Source organism: Salmo salar, chromosome 18, assembly GCF_965601325.2.
Source record: "Salmo salar chromosome 18, fSalSal1, whole genome shotgun sequence".
NCBI lineage: Eukaryota > Metazoa > Chordata > Actinopteri > Salmoniformes > Salmonidae > Salmo > Salmo salar.
Window position 1 is genome coordinate 24,295,592 of NC_138308.1, and position 15,287 is coordinate 24,310,878.

The window sequence follows — 15,287 nt, forward strand, 5'->3', positions numbered from 1 at the left end:
TTGTGATAAAAGCATTTATTCGCAGGGAATCTTCCTTGCATCTGTCTTTCTCTGCTTATTTATAGCTGCTTATTACTAGATGTCCACTCATAACTTGGATGGAATGACCACTGTCAACTCACTTTGTGCATGGCCATTAATCCAACAGCACAGACCGAGCTCACTGCAAATCGATGACAAGCTCCATTTCACTCACCAAGACACCCGCACACATTACCACCCTTTGGACGGACTGTGTTGGTAAACCGTTAGGCCCTGTCACAACACAGCGTCCTATGACGACTGTGACCCCATTGCATGTCCGGTGTTCACCCCCAGGGGAGGTAGTTAAGTGTTACACCCTTAGAGTACTGTTGCTGGGCTCCTGCCAGTCTCCGTAGTGTGTGTGAAAGGACCAGATTAGCTCTCTGGTCCAGATGAGACCAAGATGAAATCAAATTTATTTATATAGCCCTTCTTAGATCAGCTGATATCTCAAAGTGCTGTACAGAAACCCAGCCTAAAACCCCAAACAGCAAGCAATGCAGGTGTAGAAGCACGGTGGCTAGGAAAAACTCCCTAGAAAGGCCGAAACCTAGAGAGGAACCAAGCTGTGAGGGGTGGCCAGTCCTCTTCTGGCTGTGCCGGGTGGAGATTATAACAGAACATGGCCAAGATGTTCAAATGTTCATAAATGACCAGCATGGTCAAATAATAATAATCACAGTAGTTGTCGAGGGTGCAACAGGTCAGCACCTCATGAGTAAATGTCAGTTGGCTTTTCATAGCCGATCATTGAGAGTATCTCTACCGCTCCTGCTGTCTCTAGAGAGTTTAAAACAGCAGGTCTGGGACAGGTAGCACGTCCGGTGAACAGGTCAGGGTTCCATAGCCGCAGGCAGTACAGTTGAAACTGGAGCAGCAGCACGGCCAGGTGGACTGGGGACAGCAAGGAGTCATCATGCCAGGTAGTCCTGAGGCATGGTCCTAGGGCTCAGGTCCTCCGAGAGAGAGAAAGAGAGAATTAGAGAGAGCATACTTAGATTCACACAGGACACCGGATAAGACAGGAGAAATATTCCAGATATAACAGACTGACCCTAAGCCCCCCGACACATAAACTACTGCAGCATAAATACTGGAGGCTGAGACAGGAGGGGTCAGGAGACACTGTGGCCCCAACCGATGATACCCCCGGACAGGGCCAAACAGGCAGGATATAACCCCACCCACTTTGCCAAAGCACAGCCCCCACACCACTAGAGGGATTCTTCAACCACCAACTTACCATCCTGAGACAAGGCCGAGTATAGCCCACAAAGATCCCCGCCACGGCACAACACAAGGGGGGGTGCCAACCCAGACAGGAAGACCACGTCAGTGACTCAACCCACTCAAGTGACACACCCCTCCTAGGGATGGCATGGAAGAGCACCAGTAAGCCAGTGACTCAGCCCCTGTAATAGGGTTAGAGGCAGAGAATCCCAGTGGAGAGAGGGGAACCGGCCAGGCAGAGACAGCAAGGGCGGTTCGTTGCTCCAGTGCCTTTCCGTTCACCTTCACACTCCTGGGCCAGACTACACTCAATCATAGGACCTACTGAAGAGATGAGTCTTCAATAAAGACTTAAATGTTGAGACCGAGTCTGCGTCTCGCACATGGGTAGGCAGACCATTCCATAAAAATTGAGCTCTATAGGAGAAAGCCCTACCTCCAGCTGTTTGCTTAGAAATTCTAGGGACAATTAGGGGGCCTGCGTCTTGTGACCGTAGCGTACGTGTAGGTATGTACGGCAGGACCAAATCGGAAAGATAGATAGGAGCAAGCCCATGTAATGCTTTGTAGGTTAGAAGTAAAACTTTGAAATCAGCCCTTGCCTTAACAGGAAGCCAGTGTAGGGAGGCTAGCACTGGAGTAATATGATCAAATTTTGGGGTTCTAGTCAGGATTCTAGCAGCTGTATTTAGCACTAACTGAAGTTTATTTAGTGCTTTAGCCAGGTAGCTGGAAATTAGAGCATTGCGGTAGTCTAACCTAGAAGTAACAAAAGCATGGATTAATTTTTCTGCATCAATTTTGGACAGAACATTTCTGATCTTTGCAATGTTACACAGATGGAAAAAAATCTGTCCTTGAAACAACCTTGATATGTTCGTCAAAAGAGAGATCAGGGTCCAGAGTAACGCCGAGGTCCTTCACAGTTTTATTTGAGACGGCTGTACAACCATCAAGATTAATTGTCAGATTCAACAGAAGATCTCTTTGTTTATTGGGACCTAGAACAAGCATCTCTGTTTTGGGGCTTCACCATGTTTCATTGAAATGTACAGCTGTGTGTCATCCGCATAGCAGTGAAAGTTAACATTATGTTTTCGAATGACATCCCCAAGAGGTAAAATATATAGTGAAAACAATAGTGGTCCTAAAACGGAACCTTGAGGAACACCGAAATGTACAGTTGATTTGTCAGAGGACAAACCATTCACAGAGACAAACTGATATCTTTCCGACAGATAAGATCTAAACCAGGCCAGATCTTGTCCGTGTAGACCAATTTTGGTTTCCAATCTCTCAAAAAGAATGTGGTGATCGATGGTATCAAAAGCAGCACTAAGGTCTAGGAGCACGAGGACAGATGCAGAGCCTCGGTCTGACGCCATTAAAAGGTAATTTACCACCGTCACAAGTGCAGTCTCAGTGCTATGATGGGGTCTAAAACCAGACTGAAGCATTTTGTATACATTGTTTGTCTTCAGGAAGGCAGTGAGTTGCTGCGCAATTTTTGAGAGAAATGGGAGATTCGATATAGGCCGATAGTTTTTTATATTTTCTGGGTCAAGGTTTGGCTTTTTCAAGAGAGGCTTTATTACTGCCACTTTTAGTGAGTTTGGTACACATCCGGTGGATAGAGAGCCATTTATTATGTTCAACATAAGAGGGCCAAGCACAGGAAGCAGCTCTTTCAGTAGCTTAGTTGGAATAGGGTCCAGTATGCAGCTTGAAGGTTTAGAGGCCATGATTATTTTCATCATTGTGTCAAGAGATATAGTACTAAAACACTTGAGTGTCTCCCTTGATCCTAGGTCCTGGCAGAGTTGTGCAGACTCAGGACAACTGAGCTTTGGAGGAATACGTAGATTTAAAGAGGAGTCCATAATTTGCTTTCTAATGATCATGATCTTTTCCTTAAAGAAGTTCATGAATTTATTACTGCTGAAGTGAAAGCCATCCTCTCTTGGGGAATGCTGCTTTTTAGTTAGCTTTGCGACCGTATCAAAAATAAATTTTTGATTGTTCTTATTTTCCTCAATTAAGTTGGAAAAATAGGATGATCGAGCAACAGTGAGGGCTCTTCGATACTGCAGGGTACTGTCTTTCCAAGCTAGTCGGAAGACTTCCAGTTTGGTGTGGCGCCATTTCCGTTCCAATTTTCTGGAAGCTTGCTTCAGAGCTCGGGTATTTTCTGTATACCAGGGAGCTAGTTCCTTATGACAAATGTTTTTAGTTTTTAGAGGTGTGACTGCATCTAGGGTATTGCGCAAGGTTAAATTGAGTTTCTCAGTTAGGTGGTTAACTGATTATTGTCCTCTGACGTCCTTGGGTAGGCAGACGGAGTCTGGAAGGGCATCAAGGAATCTTTGGGTTGTCTGAGAATTTATAGCACGACTTTTGATGATCCTTGGTTGGGGTCTGAGCAGATTATTTGTTGCGATTGCAAATGTAATAAAATGGTGGTCCGATACTCCAGGATTATGAGGAAAAACATTAAGATCAACAACATTTATTCCATAGGACAAAACTAGGTCCAGAGTATGACTGTGGCAGTGAGTAGGTCCGGAGACGTTGGACAAAACTCACTGAGTCGATGATGGCGTCGAAAGCCTTTTTGAATGGGTCTGTGGAATTTTCCATGTGAATATTAAAGTCACCAAAAATGTGAATATTATCTGCTATGACTACAAGGTCCGATAGGAATTCAGGGAACTCCGTGAGGAATGCTGTATATGGCCCAGGAGGCCTGTAAACAGTAGCTATAAAAAGTGATGGGCACTAAAGCCGTCCATAGAAACATACATGTTTAGATACACATGCCAACACTGGTCTACACAGGCCCCAATCCCTCTTTAAACCAACCATGTCAGGCTGCCTAAAGCCAACACACATAGCCTTCAATCTCTAGCAAATATATTTTACTATTTTTATTTAACCTTTATTTAACCCACCTGTAGCACGCGTTCCAGCAGGTATATCTCACTTGTCACCCCCAAAGCCAATTCCTCCTTTGGCCACCTCTCCTTCCAGTTCTCTGCTGCCAATGACTGGAACGAACTACAAAAATCTCTGAAACTGGCAACACTTATCTCCCTCACTAGCTTTAAGCACCAGCTGTCAGAGCAGCTCACAGATCACTGCACCTGTACATAGCCCATCTATAAATAGCCCAAACAACTACCACTTCCCCTACTGTATTTATTTATTTATTATGCTCCTTTCCACCCCAGTATTTCTACTTTGCACACTCCTCTACTGTCAAATCTACCATTCCAGTGTTTTAATTGCTATATTGTATTTACTTCGCCACCATGGCCTATTTATTGCCTGTACCTCCCTTATCTCACCTCATTTGCTCACATTGTATATAGACTTATTTTTCTACTGTATTATTGACTGTATGTTTGTTTTACTCCATGTGTAACTGTGTTGTTATATATGTCGAACTGCTTTGCTTTATCTTGGCCAGGTCGCAGTTGTAAATGAGAACTTGTTCTCAACTTGCCTACCTGGTTAAATAAAGATGAAATAAATAAAAATAAATAAATAAAACTAGGCAAGTCAGTTAAGAACAAATTATTGTTTACAATGACAGCCTAGGAACAGTGGGTTAACAGAACAACAGATCTTTACCTTGGCAGCTCGGGGATTCAATCTAGCAACCTTTCTGTTACTGGCCCAGCACTCTAACCACTAGGCTACCTGCCACCCCACTATGGCTTGGTGAGTCTCTCCTTTTTCCCCTTGTGTTCCTCTCCTCTCTCTGTCACCATGGTCTCACGTGGGTTCTGATCTAAGTGCCACAGAGTGAGCAATATGACAATACAGTATGACGATATGACACACAAACACACGGGCTGTGTTACGCAAGCGTGCATTTAGTAAGAGCCTCTGCAATGAGAAGAAAGGGGGAGGGAGAGGGGATGGATGGACTGGTGTGGCCACAGATCAGTGTGGAAGGCTCAGCGGAATCCCTTCCTGCATAAGGCTCTGATGTTAACGCAGGGTGACTCCCCCTAGGGGTTAGCATGGGAAGGGGGCTGCAGGGAGGAAGGAGCAGGGGTGGGAGGGCTGCAGAATCACTCATCCTCATCTCCCTCCTCTCTAGAAGCAGATGAGTGAGAGAGCGAGAGAATCCTGTTAGTTAGTTTAGCTAGTAGAGGCTATAATGGCTGTTTGGCTGTAGATGACTTAACTGTTAGTTAATTACATGGAATTGTTATGTAAACAGACAAATCCGAAACAGATGCTGTCTTAATCTGTTTTCTCTGTTAATTAAAGCACTGCAATTAAACAACATGGGGTCATTACCAATTGTCTCACAAACACTGGCCTGATATAAACTAACACTGTGGACAAACACATAGAAACTACTTGTCTTGTCATATGCGTCGTAAAAAGTGGACCAAAACGCAGCGGGTATATGAATAGTCCTCTTCTTTTATTAGAAGGAAACCGAAACAAAGACGAAAAACAGTCCTGTAAGGTACTGACTATACATGGAACAACTACCCACAAAAATAGTGACTAAACCCCCTACTTAAATATGGCCTCCAATTAGAAGCAACGAAGAACAGCTGCTTCCAATTGAAGGCCAAACCAAACCTGAACATAGAAATAGACTAAATAGACATTCAAACATAGAAATAGACAACATAGAACATTACCCAAAAACCCAAGACACATAAATCAAACACACCCCTGCCACGTCCTGACCATACTATAATAACAAAATGACCCCTTACTGGTCAGGACGTGACATGTCTAGACTACACTCAAGAGGCTAGTGTAGTAGGACTCCAGTTGATTTGATGTGCCAGTTTACACACGTCATAACGCACACTGTATGTATTGGTTATATTTGGATTAATAGCTTGGTTTGAGAGTAATATTGTCCAAGCAACTTTTCTCATACAAATAGCTGTAGAGAGAGCAATAAAACACATTCACCTTCAATTTTAATGAGATATATTTTTGGCCAGGGCCGGCATTAGGGGGCTTGGCCCAACCTACCGTACCTCCTTGCCAGTCCAAATAATATATTTGACCGAGACACGCACCAACAGAAAGACGCATCAATCTTAGTTAAAGCATCCGAGCAAGAGAAACAGTGCTCCTCTGTCTCAGTATGTGTACACCATGTGTCTGATGTCCGGGCCAAAAGAGTATGGCATGTCATACTATTTCTGGCCAGACAGCATCAGACACGGGCTACATATAGAGAGAGGGTCGCTGTTTCGCTCGTGCGGATGCTTTCTCCGGTGATATAGTTTCAGCAGAGAGGAAGAGGCGAAAGGAGAGAGCCCACTCTTGCCAGAATATGTCCAGTGTAAGCCCAATGCGTTTCTATGGGAACATGCAGACCTAAGCCTGTCGCCTGCTTTCCCGCCTTTGGGACAAAGACTCCCATTGTTAGAGCGGAGACATGAGCATCTCATCATTGTATACAGATCTCTGATTTCAGACTTGCGAATTGGAAAGGAAAGTTGGCGAGTGCACAGTGCACTGTTAGGATGCTGGATTGCTGTAAAGTAAATTGATGTTTCACCAGAATTATATAATTGCTCCTGTCTAAATAAAATCATTAAAAATACTTCACCAGGGAGCATGACTTAGCCAACGAGGATCATTAGCTTCTTTAAAAAAAAAATGCTATGGATTGTTTCAAATCACAAGTGTGTTTGGGAACCCCACAATTTAGGTAGTGCACGTGGCAATAGGTCTAGCTCAGGTATTCCCAGACTGGGGTATGCGTAATGCCGTCAGGGGTACGCAAAATAAAAATAAAATAAATACTAATAATATTCTTCACATTTATAAAACAGTCCATTGATATTTTCCAACGGGGCTATACATTTGGGTGAGGTTTTTTTCTCGCCTGAGTAGCCTCGTTTCACTGTCAGAAATAAAATGAAACCATCTAGTGTTCAGTGAAATAACAACACAATGTCAAATTACAGGTAGCCTAGTCAAATAATTAACATCCAATCACATTAACCATTACTCTCTAGCGGGAATTCCACTAACGGTCCGTATGTAGCCAAACATAGCTGCTGCTCATGTTGGTATCTGTACTGATGGTGCAAAAGCCATGACAGGGAGACATAGTGGATTGGTAACGTGTACACAGCTGCATCCACCGAGAGGCTCTTGCTGCCAAAGGAATGCCTGACTGCTTGAAAGACATTTTGGACACTACAGTGAAAATGGTTAACTTTGTTAAAGCAAGACCCCTGAACTCTTGTGTATTTTCTGCACTATGCAATGATACGGGCAGTGCCCATGTAATGCTTTTACAACATACAGAAGTGCGCTGGTTATCAAGGGGCAAAGTATTGGCACGTTGTTTTAAATCGAGAGAGGAGCTTAAAGTTTTCTTTACTGACCATAATTTTCACTCGTCTGACCGCTTGCATAATGACGAGGTTCTCACAAGACTGGCCTGTCTGGGTGATGTTTTTTCTCGCCTGAATGATCTGAATCTAGGGTTACAGAGACTTTCTGAATTTAGGATTACAGGGACTCTCTGAATCTAGGGTTACAGGGACTCTGTAACTATATTCAATGTGCGGGACAAAATTGAGGCTATGATTAAGAAGTTGGAGCTCTTCTCTGTCTGCGTTAATCAATCAAATCCATCAAATGTAATTATAAAGTCCTTCTTACATGAGCTGATGTTACAAAGTGCTGTACAGAAACCCAGCCTAAAACCCCAAACAGCAAGCAATGCAGGTGTAGAAGCACGTTAACAAGAACACACAGGTCTTTCCAACATTGTATGATTTTTTGTGTGTAAATGAACTCAAGCTTATGGACAATGTCAAATGTGATATAGGGAAGCACCTGTGAGTTGGGTGCGCAATTATGCAGGTACTTTCCCAAAACGGATGACACAAACAACTGGATTGTTATCCCTTTCATGTCCTGCCTCCAGTCCACTTACCGATATCTGAACAAGAGAGCCTCATCGAAATTGCAACAAGCGGTTCTGTGAAAATTGAATTTAATCAGAAGCCACTGCCAGATTTCTGGATTTGGCTGCGCTCAGAATATCCTGCTTTGGAAAATCGCGCTGTTAAGACAGAGATGCCCTTTGCAACCACATACCTATGTGAGAGTGGATTCTCGGCCCTCACTAGCATGAACACTAAATACAGGCACAGACTGTCTGTGGAAACTTATTTAAGACTGAGACACTCTCCAATAAAACCCAACATTGCAGTTACATGTATCCTTTCAAGCAAATCCTTCTCATTAACCTGTGGTGAGTTATTCACCATTTTTGATGAACAAATACATTCTTTTTTGTAAGATGGTTAAATAAAGAGCAAAATTATTGATTATTATTATTATATTATTATTTGTGGTCCTATAAGAGCTCTTTGTCACTTCCCACGAGCCGGGTTATGACAAAAACTCACTCATTCTTATGTTTAATAAATGTATCGTATAGTGTGTGTGTGTGGCAGGCTTACAATGATATGCAACAACAACAAAAAACACATGAGAGTGCGCTGACCCTGGTGCTAGAGGGGGTACGTAGCTGGAGGTTGAATTTTTGAAGGGGTACGGGACTATAAAAGGTTTGGGAACCACTGGTCTAGCTGATTGAGTTGTGGCTGTTAGTGAAAAGTGTCTAAAATATGTGTCTTGAGCATAATATCAAAGGCTGCATCAAGAAGGGGAAGGGTGTGTGGCGAAGATGTGGTGCGTCTCTCTCCAGAATGCATGCAGATGTAGGAAAGTGCCCATTTGTCAATGTCTTATTTCTGATTGTCTTAACTCACCAAGTAGGCTACACCACCATTTTTTTTTTTTACATCTATTGCGAATGATAATTCCTCAGTATTTTAAAAATGTTTCCAACACTCCCGGCTGTGAATAATCACCAAGCCTCTGTGTGAAAGAGCAAAATATCATGATCTGATGATCCCTTATATCCAGTGGAAACGTCATAAAAACAGCTTTCTGTGATAATTTGATACAATGTTGAACTTCACTAGCAACAGCTCAAGTCAAGACAGATAGAAAGAAGCAGAATTTTCAGTTATTTTTTTCTCAGCTTTAGGCCTAGAAACAAAAATATAAAACGCAAAACGCAACAATTTCAATGATTTTAGTTACACTTAATATTGGGAAATCAGTCAATTGAAAATGCCATAGGCCCACCCACTTGGGAGCCAGGCCCACCACTAGGGAGCCTGGCCCAGTCAATCAGAATTAGTTTTTAACTCCTCAGTTTCATCAGCTGTCCGGGTGGCTGGTCTCGAACATTCCCGCAAGTGAAGAAGCCGGATGTGGAGGTCCTGGGCTGGCGTGTTTCCACGTGGTCTGCGGTTGTGAGGTCAGTTGGACATACTGCCAAATTCTCTAAAATGATGTTTGAGAAATGAACATTACATTCTCTGCCAACAGCTCTGGTGGACATTCCTTTCAGTCAGCATGCCAATTGCGCTCTCCCTCAAAACTTGAGACATCTGTGGCAATGATTGTGTGACAAAACTGCACATTTCAGAGTGGCCTTTTATTGTCCCCAGCACAAGGTAAACCTGTGTAATGATCGGCTTCTTGATATGCTACACTTGTCAGGTGGATGGATTATCTTGGCAAAGCAGAAATGCTCACTAACAGGTATGTAAACAAATTTGTACACAACATTTTTGAGAACTAATCTTTTTGTGAGTATGCAACATTTCTGGGATCTTTTTTTCAGCTGATGAAACATGGGACCAACTCTTTACATGTTGCATTTATATTTTTGTTCAGTATATTTGACTTAGTTAATGATGGAAGTTATAGGCCTTCTGCTGCATTGGCCTATAGGCTATTCATGAGTTCTATGCTCTAATTTCTTTAGCCGCTAATGGATCACAGCGTAGCAATGTGTCCATATGGCAGAGGATAGTGTCCTTGCCATAGTTTAATTTGACATTTTAGACTGTTAATCATAAAATCAGAAGTAAAATTATACAATGTGACAATGATTTTGAGAAACAAAGTTATTATTGAAATGAAACTGTTCCACGAAAATGTGCATATAAAAATAATCATAAATAGCACGCAGATCGGTATAAAATGGTAGGATAACTTGTAAGCTTCCCCAAACTTCAAACTCACGAGCTGCTTAAGGTCTTTACCAATACACCCATTTAAACAATTGTGAAAGCGCAAGCGCGCGACACATAGGAGGTCCCGTGAAAAAACGGACCCGCCTATGGAAACCAAATGCACTCCAACTGATTCATTCTAGCGCCCGGTCGGTTTTAAGCCAGTTAATCTCGCTACTAAAAAGGGAGAACTGGCCTTACTGAATCAGAGTGCGGTATACAGTTAGAATCTCATCAGAGTGTGCTGCATTTGTAATGCCATGGTGATTATGGGCTTATGGATGTTTAATTCGCCTGCCCATAACCCCACAAAGTAATCCTCCTCAAAATGAATGCACATTAATATGCAGGCAAACTATTTGTCCTTTAAAGCTCTCCAGAAGTGTTCATATGCCCTGTATTGGACCAAAATTCAGAAACACATTGATAATAGACATGGTTACCTACATTGTGAACAGCTACACATCCTTAGTTGACGCTGAATCTGCTGCAAGAATTGGCATGCGACTTAGTTTAGTGTTTCCACATCGTGTGTGTTTACAAGCACACGCGCATCCTTGTGTGCATGCCTGCGTGTATCCGTAGGGGGGTTTAGGGCTTCCCTATTTCCAAGTGTATAAATTACATATACGCTGCAGTTACTGCCTATGCCTTCTCAGCAGAATGACTCAGTAGTCCTATCAGTATCGGCGCAGACGAAGACAGAGCAGACCGTGCCTGCTGAAAAGATACCACACATCTTTGTCCAAATACCCCATGACGCTGAAGCCAACCGTGAAATGCAAAGTGTCACCGCGCTCTAATGTCGCGTGAAGCGCAGAGTATACTTTCAGAATGGAGGTTGCTCGACAGAAAACATCCATGTCTACCGATCATCATTCATAGGGCCTCCAGTTTTTGTATTGGAATTAACTATTAACATATTGTTACATTTTAATAATATTGCCAATAGCATATTTTGTTTTGCTTCAGCACTGTCCTTGACCCTCATGTTTTGTAGGCTACTACATGCCGTGTTCAGAACAACTGGCAACTCCAAACTCGGAAATCTCCGCGTTCAGACTTCAGTGCGTTCAAGACACCGTGGAACTCGAAAAAAACTAACTCGGACTGTGAAAAATCGTTTTGAACGGACACCCAACTCGGAATTCCAAGTTCGAGTTCCGAATTGTTTTGAACGCGCCATTTCATGAGCTCCGACTTTCCGACCTGAAAATAATGATCATAATTTGACCTCCTATTTTTCCGAGTTCCCAGTTGTCTTGAAAGCAGCATCAGTAGCAGCACTTGACATTGTGACCTGGAGCGACCGTGTCATTATAGCCAGCTCAGTGGGCGTTGCTGTCACTGTGGCCCACTGATGGACTGGGTGTGGGGACTGGGGAGAGATACTGCCCCCCCCCACCCACACACACACACACACACACACACACACACACACACACACACACACACACACACACACACACACACACACACACACACACACACAGGGAGTGACCACTGTTAGGTCATTATTAATAATCGCAAGGCAATTACATGGATCAATACATTTATAATTTGTAGTCTTCATAAATGTAGAATGACGCCATCTGTTTGACAGTAAATCCCGCCTGTGTCACGTTAGACTCAAGAAAGGGCCCGTGGCTAAAGGATTGTGGCAGAGATGGGCCAAGGTTGTTTAAAATACATTATTCTTCTTGTCATGATAGGTGAGGGGTCGTTACCGCTTCATTAACGCATGGGCCACTTGCACCTGCGCTCCTGTGGAGAGCGCGAGTCGCGGAGAGAGCTCCAAATAAGGATATATATGGACCACCTCGTTTGGCTGACGTTAGCAGAAACGGAACGCAAAATAAAGAATGTCTATAGAGATTTAAATTGCGTTTTAAACCGTAGGGGTGGAAGGTGTAATCTGGTTACATAAAAGCCCTTAGAAATTGCTCACTCGCCCCTAATCCGGTATTCATGTTCCACTGTCCTGCGGCTGAATAGGAGAAACACTTGTGGCTTTCATTGAAAATAGCGCGCGCGTGGGACCTATTAATTGGAAAAAATTATATAGCCAAACATTAAAAGGATTGGCTCATCTTCGTAGTATTTATTCCTATCACGTTGCAGCGTCAAATCGGCAGTGTGCTGGCGCTCGTGACGATTTGCTGACGCGCCTTTAGCCCCCCCCTCCCCCGAAGAGTGAAGCTGCGAGAGAGCAAAGAGGCTGGGAACCGGTCACTCTCTCTCTCGCTTTCTTTACCGAATGTGAAGGAAGGCAAGTCCTGCGGCAAAAATCAGCGAAATCCCACCGATTCCAGGAGAAATGGAGGTTCCAAACTTGGGACACAACCTAACTAGCCCGATGAGTCCGTGTGAGGGCATGATCAAGAACCTCAGCTTGGATGCGATACAGTTATGCGAGCGAGAGGGTAAGCGCAAAATAAATGTAGTTTAGGCGTTGTAATTCCAATGATCACCCCCATCCCTTTCCACAAATATCATTCTGTGTGCATTAGAAGATTCCCTGACATCAGATAATGAAAGATGATAGCCCTCTATAGTAGTGCCACAATGTCTGAATAGGTGTCCAAAAAGTGCATAAAGCTTCTGTTTGGCCCTTATTTTATGATGAAAATGTAACAATATGGGCATGTTTACAGTTTATCTGGATTGGATGGAGACCGGTGCGCTGCTGCATCAGCGGCATAGCCGAGGGCGTCAATGCATAGATTTTTCTTCACATAACCTACCCTATCTATGGAGCCTATGCATTTACGTTTTCACAACGAAACGAAATGGTCATATCAGAAAATTGCTACGAAAGCAATTTGGCGCAACGGTGGGGTTTCACCATTTCAGAACCATGGACGTGGACAGCAGTCGGCAAAGCGCTTTTACACAGGTTCCAATGGATAGAGACTAAGATAAGGATATTATTCTTGCCTGGTGCAGCTCTGAACAAAGCTTGAAATTACAAATATATAGTCTATATTGAAGTAGCCTACAGTTAGAGCTGTTTTCATTTCAGAAACCACATCCACAAGCCCAATATAAGGATAGCTTTGAATATGCATTATTTAACAGGCTCTGACTAAGAAAAGCTACATGATTTGATGATTCAGCTGGTTGAGAAGACAACTATTTAGGTATGCTACAGAGGAATTGCTTTACAATGGCTCAAACATTATGGTCTGATCCTTAAACGGCTTTGTTGAAGTTCACATTTCGATACCAGGCCTATTAATTGTAGCTTAATGTGACCATTTTATGTGAACATTTCAATACTGGATGTGAAATGCATGATGTAGTCTAGGACCTAAGTTAGCCTACTAGGCCTATATTTACCAGGATGGATTTTTATTTTTGCAACATTGAGATCATTTTGAGAAATTCATGCAGATGGAGGCCAGCTGTTGCTAGGCCTAGCCTGGGCTACTTTTCTCTTAAGTGTAGGCCTATATCCTACGATGGCTGATTTGAATGGAAAAAATAGCAAGTCATGATCACTGGAAGACTGGGCTCAAAGATGGCTGCACCCATAGAAAGGAGTGTGCAGACAGAGATGGAGCATCCACACCCTTCACTCTAATTCCTTAGATCATTTTACAACAGAGTGAGATAGAACATGGACAAATCCATTTGTTCCATAATATGCTCGATGACACATACTCAATGCATTCATTGCATTACAAGACAATAATCGACAAACTATAAGGTATGGCCTAGTCACAGAAATACTAAAGATGTGTTTTTAGAAAGATGTTGGTAGTGAGCATCTTAAACTGAGCTTTTGATTTGTACATAGGGGGTGTTGTCTAGGGCCTATGTAGTCAATGGTGGTCTTCACAAGACCACACAAGCAGGGCAGTTAGACCCTGCCAGCATCCTTTGGATTGGTTCATTTTCTCATCTGCTGCTTAGTGCGATGCAGTTGATATCCTCTTATACAACTCTGGCCTGATTTAATTGTAGTAATGGTATACGCTGGACTTTCTGAGGGATGTAGTTGTTGGTGCCAGCTCTGTGCTTTGTACTTGTATTGGCCCCTCTGCAGCAAACAAGCACTCTCCTATTTGTCAGGCAATACTGGGTAAATAGTGGCTAAGTGTCCTTGAGCTGCCCATTGTTTATAGTACAACAGCACAGCAATCTCTGTCATTACTTTATAGATCCTGAGGGGAAATGACAGGGTTATAACCAGGCGTCTGCATCCTTTACACAACAATGTCATTTTAGTATGAAGCTCTTTTCCCAAGACAGGCTAATTCTTCACTGGCTTTGATGATGCTTGATGTAGCCTACATCATCATCATCGGTTTGTGTTTTTCAACACTCCTATGTAGATTTCAATATCTCTGATCCAGGGTCACTGATGATAGGGCCGATGCCATGATAACAATAAAACCATAGCTACTAGACAGACCATATAAACATGAAAGCAGTTTAAACCATGGTTTTAGAATAAATCAGGTGTAGGACAGGATGATCTCCTGAAAAAGCATTCTCATTAACACCACAGACAGCTTTGAGGTCTTATACCTCAACATCACATGTAGTTTATTCTGCTTTGACAGACTAAAGCTTGCAGCAAGTTGTTTTGATGGGTTAGTATCATTTTAAATCTTCAAAGTTGTGTTTTCGTGCCATTTCCTTAGGCTTGTTCAAATGTAGGGACTGTGCCCAAGCTTTTACGAACTGTTTGCTGTCTACAAATACAATATATTCAGTTCTCTTGGAAATGTTCCCCAATGTATTTATAAAACATTTAATTTCATATTTATTTTAGTGCCGCAAACCTGTCAAATTATCTAGCATATGATCAATATTTAATCGTCAACACAAACGTGAGGTTTCCTAAGTCAACCCAGACTAGCAAATGGCTTCGTCAGAGGCCTATCCCATATGTTAGCGTTGTGATGTGTATAAAGTGGTGGT

The 15,287-nt window shown here is 42.8% G+C and overlaps 1 protein-coding gene and 1 long non-coding RNA gene across 4 annotated transcripts in view; one reads left to right on the top strand and one right to left on the bottom strand.

Moving 5' to 3' along the window:
• On the bottom strand, nt 1-11,754 carry LOC145861733 (uncharacterized). Its single transcript, XR_014381366.1, has 2 exons — nt 10,806-11,754; nt 1-9,621 (listed from the first exon to the last, which is right to left on the bottom strand). It is a non-coding gene; the product is annotated as an uncharacterized LOC145861733 (long non-coding RNA).
• Nucleotides 9,561-15,287, top strand: part of LOC106577069 (phytanoyl-CoA hydroxylase-interacting protein-like) — a 22,003-nt gene continuing 16,276 nt past the window's right edge. The window contains exon 1 of one of the 3 annotated variants that reach the window (XM_045700903.2): nt 9,561-9,882. In XM_045700903.2, the coding sequence (XP_045556859.2) occupies nt 9,825-9,882 (58 nt within the window). In that variant the 5' untranslated portion in view covers nt 9,561-9,824. Of the gene's footprint in view, nt 9,883-12,428; nt 12,782-15,287 lie in introns of those variants that run through there. The other 2 variants (XM_014154794.3, XM_014154793.3) reach the window with 2 other exon arrangements.